This window comes from Aptenodytes forsteri, unplaced genomic scaffold, assembly GCF_000699145.1.
Source record: "Aptenodytes forsteri isolate BGI_AS27 unplaced genomic scaffold, ASM69914v1 Scaffold159, whole genome shotgun sequence".
Lineage (NCBI taxonomy): Eukaryota > Metazoa > Chordata > Aves > Sphenisciformes > Spheniscidae > Aptenodytes > Aptenodytes forsteri.
Window position 1 is genome coordinate 3,353,004 of NW_008794747.1, and position 9,237 is coordinate 3,362,240.

General features: G+C 41.1%; 1 protein-coding gene across 2 annotated transcripts in view; it reads left to right on the forward strand.

The window, feature by feature from the left end:
* Positions 1–2,486: 2,486 nt before the first annotated feature.
* Positions 2,487–9,237, forward strand: part of LOC103894648 (ubiquitin-conjugating enzyme E2 variant 1) — a 14,391-nt gene continuing 7,640 nt past the window's right edge. Inside the window, exon 1 of one of the 2 annotated variants that reach the window (XM_009274071.2) lies at positions 2,487–2,558. Coding sequence is in view for 1 of the 2 variants with exons in the window: in XM_009274070.1 (XP_009272345.1) it covers positions 7,798–7,825 (28 nt within the window). In the remaining variant the exon portion in view is untranslated. Of the gene's footprint in view, positions 2,559–7,729; positions 7,826–9,237 lie in introns of those variants that run through there. The other variant, XM_009274070.1, reaches the window with a different exon arrangement.

Here is a 9,237-nt window from a genome sequence, read left to right on the forward strand (position 1 = left end):
GTTTTCTGGTCTTAGTAGTCACCCAGCCGTGACTAGAGTTACGTGGGTGAAATTAGCCACTTTAAAAATCTTTTTCGCTAATGATATCTTCCTGTTACATCAGAAGGATGTAACTTCCTTGTCAGGACGTGTATGGTTCAAGAAGTCGGTATGGGTTTTTTTTTCCCCTTTAAAATTGCTCCTCGCCTGCTTTACGTAGTTAAGCAAATCCTATCTTTGCATTTATCATTACACATTATACAAAAGTACTGCAGCTAGATTTTGAATGTTTTTTTTCTGCTGACACCCTCTAATGAACTTTGACAGATCGAATAAATTAGTTTCACTTCTGTTTATCCAGTTTCATTTTCCTGTCTCCATAAGTCCATATAGGGTTTCAAATGTGCCACTGTAATACTTGTTTTCAAATTGCTTCCTTTGACGTTTAAATATGAGATTACCAGAAGACTGTTTTTGAAGATACAACAGAAATACTTTGGAATTCATTTTTTACGGATAGGTCTCTATTGATGACCACTTTAAACTTTTAAGAATAACCATCACAATGCAGATAATTCATAGTAATCAAGTTTATAAAAGCACATTTAAAATGCAGTGGATGCTGTCCTGAGAATTATGTTTTACAGATCTGTGTTTGAACGTACGTGATTGTGAGGTGTTGGAACACTTGATTAAAATACACAAAAAAACCGTAGCGGAGCCTTCTTCCCCCTCTAATGTCACATTATTCTGGCTACCATACTTTCTCAATAATCCTTTCAAGCTGCTGACTTTTCATTTTGTATTTGGCTGGGAGAACAAGGCAAATATTTTTCTTTTTAAGCCAGTGCAGCTTTGTGAATTAATTGTCTGGGTGGTCACGGAGGGGTATGTGTGGAAAGGGGCTTGGACTGCGGTGATAAAGCTGTCCTACCGCACAGCTTTCCTTTTGTGGCAAAGAGTCTTTGTGATAAGCTGTCGTTACCATCATCTGCTAGCCACATTGTGTCTTTTGGATTGCTTCCTGTTACTTCATGGATTTCTGAAAGCTGTCTCGTTTCTTTGATGCTGGAAGCATGAAGCAATACGCAGCCAGGTAGATGTGAGTAGGGGCCTCAGTTTCTTGTGTCTACGATGTGGGCATCTGACAAGCACGGCACTTCAGCTACTCATGAGATCCTGTGTGTTTAACTGCTGCGGGGGGGAAGGAAAAAAAAAAAGAAAATCAGTGTGTGACTTATAAACACGTGCTGCAGTAACACTGAACTTTTGCAGTAAACCCTAAATTCAGCATGGGAGAACCTTCAGATACAGACCAGCAGCTTACATTGATGGGAGCCTTGGAGCTTTGTCCAACTGTAAATCATAGGCTGCCCTACCAGCAGTGGTCTGCATTTTCTTGTTGCGTTAGCAAAGGATGGAGATTGTCCTCTTCTGGTAGAGAACAACATCGTGTCCAGTTATTGATAGTGGTGGTGGCACTGCAATGCAGTTTGTATGGTTCCTTCTTGACACCGCACTGAAGGCATTGCCTAGCACATACAAATAGAGCCTGGAAGTGACACCTTCTTGTTCTCTGCTACTGATTGATTCTCTGTGGGGCTTCGGGCAAGTAGCTTAGTAGTATCTTTACCCATATGTAAAACAGATTTTCCTAATTCTTCGTTTGTGGAATCTTAATGTGTTCATATTTGTTTATAAAACACTTGAATACGTTTGATATCCTAGGTTTATAGTTATTCAGCAATGGAGCTTAAACAGATGTTGAAGATGAAAAATACTGAGTCTTTCTTTAAAAGCAGCTACTGACCCAGAGGAAGAAATGGTAGCAAATGTCCCTGTAACTTAAAAAAGTCATAGGGCTGGTCTTGGGAATTAGACAGGTAAGCGTTATATTTGTATCTAATAAACAGGTAGAAATAATGGGGGGAAAAAAAAACAACCCTTACCTGGAAGAAATGTTATGATGCAAGGTCTACCAGTATCACTTACATAGAGGAGAATTCTATGTTGCTGATAACGTGGGGTTCCCCCCCCCCAGTTAATACATGAATAAAAAGCTAGGGTTGACTTTAATCATTCTAATAAGGCTCTTCATAGGAGACCACAAACACCCAAACTGTAAGCATATGTCTGTCCATCCTTCAGACTGAAACATCATGCAGGAACGCTCAGCTGGCTCAGGTACCAGAGGTGATCTGGCTGAGAAATCAAGGGTTCCGCAGAGGCTCACGTACTCCGTGGCCCCGCAGGGAAGTTGAGCTGCATGGAGTCTATGTTGCAGTTAGACTACAGGAGCTCGCTCCATGTCGCTGTTCTGCAGACTCTGATATAATGGGTCAAAACCTGACCATGTTGGCCTATGGAATCCTGTTTTTCTCACTTTCATCCTGGGAAAAGGTTAATGACCTCATTTAACCCACTTTTCTCTCGTAGGTCCGTCTAGGGCGTCTGCTGCAGGGCTGTGGTAGACACTGCATTTACCAACATCCTGGAAGAACTTAGTAAATTGATTTGCTCAGATTTAAGTTATTCAAAGTCAGAGGAATGTGAAGAACTCCAAAAGGACAATTAATTAGGTGAACGGGCGCAATAGTACTGATATATGTGGCTTAATATTGCTAACAGAATAGCACAGATCGGTTTTAGTACAGCATATTAAAAGTATATATTTGTAATGGTGGGGGGAGCCATAACATCACTGTAAACTCAAAGTTATGCTTGTGAAAAGCAAACAAGACATTACAATGCAGAAGAAACTGCGTGTTGAAGGATATAGAAGGTGTACCCTGCCTCTGCAAATGGACCGTGATGTCTCCTTTGGAGTGCACTGCATATAATAGTCATTGTTATCTCAAAATAAATATTGCCAGCCACCAAGTACTTTCTAAGTCTGTAAGTAAAATATTCAAGGGTAGAGAAAAAGTAATTGAAGGGTGACTGGGAAGATAAATTATGCCTTCTTAAATAAGATGGACTATAAAAGCACATGAAATAGCAGGTGCTAAAGGAGTCGATTGCAGAGCTTCTTTGTGTATTGTAATGGAAGGATGCAGTAAATTAAATAAACAGGTGAATAGTTCAAAATTCTTACAAGAAGAGACTCAGTTGAATCTTCTCATGTATAATGATATAAATTACATAATATATTTGAAAAATGCCATTCTGGCTGAGAACTTAAAATGATTCATTAGGGTATTAAATATGTAAGTAGGTAAGGATCATAGAAGATATAATACTGACAAATTTTGTAAGGTGTATGAAGTTGGGATTTTCAGGTTGTAAGGGTGTTTTTTTAACTATTGCAAGTCAAGATGAAATTACTCTGTTTCCACCTACTGATTAGTTTGTGCACTTGCCTCCCAAATCTGACCTGGGCCTAGCCCAGAAGCAAAGTCCGGGGCGGCGTGCATCCTACCTCTGCTGCTCCCCGCCTGTGCTTATCGGCTCTGGTGTTAAAACTGGAGTCCTGTATGAACAGGTAACTTTGCCTTAGTCTGTCGATGTGGTGTCTTGCTCTTCAAAGCTTATCTTAAAATCAGTGAACCTACTTGTGCATTCACCCCTTGGTGGGTGGTGCGAATTTAAGAAAACCTAGCGATATTTTGTGGGTAGAAGAGGCAGCTGGAGAAGGGTGCTCAGCTCTCGGTCAGTAACAACCGTTTCTTTTCACAACACAAAGAGGAAATGGTGGGTTTTTCCCCGGTGAGATTTAGTGTAAAGATTTTGTCCAGGATGCTAGTTCAGGGTGACTTATTTTCTAGAGTAAATTCTAGCTGAGCTGGTAATGTTTTGCTTTTCAGCTGTGATACAAGCCACAGAATGCATCTGATTTTAACTCTTCTGCTGCTGGAAAGCTTTATTTGGCTTCAGACCTCAGTGACACTGCCAGTCTGCCTCAGACAAATGTTTTAAAGTGATCTCTTTCCAAGTAACATACTTAAAGTATTGAAAGACAGAACCAGCACTCTAGCTCCCACAGAACAGAAAACACTTCAGATTGTTTCAAGTGCTCAGGAAGTTATTTTGGATCTGCAGAATATCGCAGTACTTGTCTGCATTATCGGAGTAGAAATTGACTATAAAGAGAATGCAAGAAATTTAAAGTTCCTGTCTCCTGAAAGTTTTTGTGATAGTTGCTGAAAGCCTTTTATTCAGTTTTAAATATTCCATCACTTCAGAAACTTTATATACCATTGTGACAAGGAATGATTTCCTTATTTTTCACAATTGCAGTGCTGCAAGGGTAAGCTATCAAATTTTCGATAGTTACAATCTCTGCAAAGAGATGAGAAATATATGGGAAAGGCTATAATTAAGGCTGAGTATCAAATACACAAAAACAAGCAGCAGAAGGGGCTTTAACATACTAAGCAACAGAGGTGTTTAAAGCTACTGGATTTCAGTTCATTTGAGTTACTGTAAATCAGGAACTAGTACAGAAAGCAGAGTTAAATTTGGCCTGAAAGGCCAGTTTGATAAGTTGCCTGTTATTGGTGAAGATGTCAAGAAACCTTCAGCAAAAAGAAGGTTCCTCTTTTTAGAGCCCCTAACAAGTGAAGTGCGTTTTCTGTGTGCTTTGCTGAGGTGTTCTGTGCAGTATATTTGTGCTTTAATCCTGAAGAGAAGTGCTTGTAATTTGATTTCACTTTAGAAAGGAAAGAGAAATGTATTCTTGAAGTTTTTGTGAGAGGTGTGTATTTTGTTCTACTGACACTGATGAAAAAGATTCAAGAAGAGGATCTATTCTCAAAGGCATATTGTCCACCTTGTTTCACTGTGCTGTTTTCAGCTTGATAAGGATTCTGAATTTGGAATTGCTTCCACTATATAACTGGGGAAAAGTAAAAGATTAAAAAGTATAGTCTGTCAGAAAGTGTTGTTTTTAACTTGTTAAAAACACACTGTGTACTTCACGTGAATGCAAATTTAAGATGAGAAAAATCTCAGACTGGTAAGATCACTCATAAGACACATTCAGTTGTGTATCTTTAGTGGTGCTGTGATATAAAGTAAACCTGAGAGTGCTTTAAGGTCTTTAAAAGTCCAAGTTGGCATTTAACTGTCTTCCAGTAATAATTCTGTTCTTTCCTAATGCAGAACTTTCCTCAGTGAGATTCTGACCAGACACGGTCAAGCTCCTTTTGTCCTCATTTCAGCTTACTGTCTCAGCCTTGCAACTCATTGCTTAGAAAACAGCTGAGTTGCGAGGTGCCGTGGTAGCGAAGGCTCATCAGTACTGGTTCGCCTGGCAGCACTGGTATTAGGTGAAATTTTTGACAAGGAAAACAGAAGGTCCTGATTCTGTTTGAAGGCTGAAGAGGATGCCGCCCAAAACCTAGCAGCTTCTTAACTGCAACTTTAAACTATAAAGTACACATCCTGACTTTCTGGAAAACTCAGTTTGTGGTTTAGTTTTGTTCTCTAGTTTGCCATAAAAATATTTCATGAACTTTTTGTAACTGGCGAACTAGTGTGCGGGGTTGAGGCTTCACAAATGCACACTTACTAAAAGGTGAACTTTTAGAAAGACTACAAACCTGTGTGATTGGTGATCTTACCTTTTCAGTACAGGTGTAATTTAGCTTTCATAGGTTTGCTGTTGCGATTAATAGTAAATACCTCCTTTTGCTCTGAAATGTTTTTTCAGTTCCATTTCTGGGAGTATTTCTGTGCAGTCAGGCAAGCTGCAAGTGAAGCAATTATCTAGATATTATTGTATTTTTGTACCAAATGAAGCTGCTATTTGAGAGTCTTCTTGAACCATAGCGAAGGCTAAATTAAAATGTGTAACTGAAAGTACTTTCGACAACCTGATTACTTTTTAATAGCCTCTTACTTTATTTAGATTTTCTTGTGTTAAATGAAGGACTCTTAGAAAAACAGGTTTGTTTGGTTACTGCCTTGAAAGTCTCCATTGCTACACTGAAAAGATTACGCAAGGTATTTATTGGGGGGCGGGAGGATGACACGCAGCTGACTCATGGTTGTGTCAGCTGGCGCGGGACATCTCCTAACTCTGAATCTGCCATGGTTTAGCCATGGAAGTTATTTGGCAAATACTGTGTATGCCTAGAACAGATCAGATCACTTTCTAGGAATCTTAGTGGACAGCAAACATGATGATGTGTTTGCCTATGACCATGAGTGATAAAGCTTGTGTGGTTTCTGAGGTTCGGGTCCCAGCAGGATGTGGTAGCTGACCATGAGTGCTCCAGGCCATTGCAAATGAAGAGGAGACAGGGTTGGCTTAATGGCTTCATGCATCTTTCCAGACTGACCAGAAGGGTGAATCTGGTCTTTTATTCTGCCTTGCTTAAGGGCAGGTTATTTAGAAATTATTTAAAGCATTTATGATCATATGGCCATAGTCTTTTATATGTATATGTGTGGTTTTCTTCCTGTTGAATCTCCTGAGAACATGTCAGGGAGGGAGCTGAATTACCATCTTTGATGTGACTCTGAATTTGCCTTCTGTAGTGGCTGAGGTGCTGGTCTTCCCTGTTACACCTCTGAGCTTTAGCATAGGGATAAAACATTTTTAGAAGGCAACAATGCTGTAGGACAGGGTGGTTTATTGTAAAGTGACCAATCATCTCCCATGATCACTTTATTTTCTGTGAAGTGCATAAAAACTCAAATATATGTACTTCACTTTTCGCATCTCCCTTTGCCACTGATGCTCCTGTAGTGTTCACAAGTGAGCAGTTGCTGTGGAATTAATAATCATTTATGTTAACTTTTTCCACGTGATAGGAGTCAGTGCACGGTATGACTAGCTAGCTCTCTGTAGACCTCAGACTTACCAGAGAAGTCTAAAATCTGTGTGACTCTTTTATGGCTCTGATTCATGCTGAATCAGAACAGCTGTATCTGGGGAGAGCTTGGAAATAAAGTTGCCTTCTCTTCCTGTAAGGTTGTAAAGCCAAGCCTAGCTCTGGTTAGCAAATGTCAGAATTAAGGCTGCCTTTCAGCCTTGGTTGTGGCCTCCTCAAATATATATGTGATGATGTAATTTTTAATTACACGATCACTTAATTTTTTTCATGCAGGATTCCTACCTCGCTTGGTGAACAGGGTGCGTGATACTCAGAGGAGGGGTAGACAGGCAATATTTTTGGCTTCCTACTTCGGTGTGTGGCCTCTGTCTGCTTACCATAAAGCTGATTGCTCCTAGGTTATTTGTTTTGGTCTAAGTAAATATCAGTAAATTATCTTTGCACCACTGATAAATATGAAGTGGTATTATCAAGTACTGGCATACAGAGGCTGAGATGATGTTTGTTAAGCATCGTGATGTTGCAGTCCAGGAGAGTATTCTCTCCCGATACATTCGAGGCAGGTCTTCTGCTGGCTTCAGCTTATTGCTTCTGTGAGCAGGGAGAGGCTCAGGTTGGGTTTCTAATAATAGCCACAGACGGTTTCATTTGCAGCATCACCTGCACTGTCGAAGAGCTGCTGTGACAGACTGAAAGGTGGAGTTCCAGAAGGACCTTTTGTTTGTCTTTTGTTTGTCCTTCCTCCCTGGCCGTTTCTTTCCCAGGGCGTCAGCAGGCAGGGCTGAAGCCCAGACAGCAGCTTCAGGCATCGCACAGCCGTGAGTCATTCCCCATCACCAGCTCTCCCGTGCATCCGCTGCAGCAAAAACAGTGAAATAGGTAGTGTGTGTGCAAGTAAAGGTGGCACCTTGTCCTTCAACTCGTACTCCATCTATTTCTCTTGTCCCCCAGCTCTCTTATCCCCTGCGTTGGAGCTAGACTGCTCTCTTCTCTGCCTCCCCTAACTACAGCATGGAGAGTGTTGGGAATATAATTAAAAATGGGGTGGCTAATCTGTCATGATTCAGGTATGAACTGCATACTTGAACCTTCATATGCCCGGGGTACACAAGATACATACTTCATGCTTTCGAGACCTTCTGGGAGGGGAAACGCTGGAGTTTTTCGTGCAGGGGAAGTGACAGTGGTCTCCAAGAGGTCCTGTTACAACCGAGGGTTTGGGGCTCGGTTAATCTTATGGCACTGGCTTCACCAGCCCCAACTGACTCATTTCCTTTCGCAGCCAAAGATTTGTATTACTCAGCAGCCATGGTAACAGCCTGGTCTCGCTGGGAGTTGAAGATGTAGATTTGGCATGGAGTTGTATTTGAGTCGTGCTCAGCAGCCCCCATACGTGCGCTTTGGTATAGCCAGTGCAGGTCTGGCGTCTTTGGACGCCACTTTTCTGATTCCGGGTTTCTCTTCATACTGTTGCTACAGCTGTGTTATTGAATTGTGTTTCCCCAGAATATTCTTGAACATGATTATGTTAGATGTGTATCAAACTGGCCAACAAACTAATTCCTCTAGTAATTTGCTTTTTTTTTCGGTTGTTTTTTTTTTTTTATGCTTGCTTTGTAGTGAATGAAATTTGGGCAACTCTGATTCCACAGCAAAACCATCATTGACATTTAGTTTCTTTCGGTCATTAATATATTTAAAAGGGATTTTAACGCTACTGGAGTTACTCGATTTTAAGCGCTGCTACATTTCACAATGCCTTAGGTCCTCTGTATTTTCCACATTGCCAAGCAGCTACAGAGATGATTTTCAAAGCCCTTGGTCCCTTTTTGACGTCCTCAGAGCCTGGCGCCCCAGCCATGCTGGAAGCGCTGGCTTCTGACCGAGAAGTTTGCTGGGTTCACTTTATACACTGAAAGGCTGATTTCCCGTTCTCTTTACGCTGTACTAAATAAGTGACAGTGAAGAAGGGGATTAATTATGATTTTCTGTTATTACATGTTGGTGAATAGTTAACTTCGTACTATTGGGGGGGGGAGAGAAAACTCCAAAGCCCAAATCCAACCTTTTTGTATGTCAGGTGAAAATAACTTTATTAAATATATCCTGGCAATAGTTTTGTTGCTGTTGGAGAGAGACATGCTTCACACAGGTACCTGGAAGGATGTGGTGGGTTGACCCTGGCTAGACGCCATGTGCCCACCAAAGCTGCTCTATCACTCCCCTCCTCAGCTGGACAGGGGGAGAAGAAATACAATGAAAGGCTCATGGGTCGAGATAAGGACAGGGAGATCACTCAGCAGTTACCATCACGGGCAAAACAGACTCAACTTGGGGAAATTAGTTTAATTTATTACCAATGAAATCAGAGTAGGGTAGAGAGAAAATAAAAACCAAATCTTAAAACACCTTGCCCCCGTCCCTCCCTTCTTTCCAGGCTCAACTTCACTCCCGATTTTTCTCTACCTCCTCCACCCCA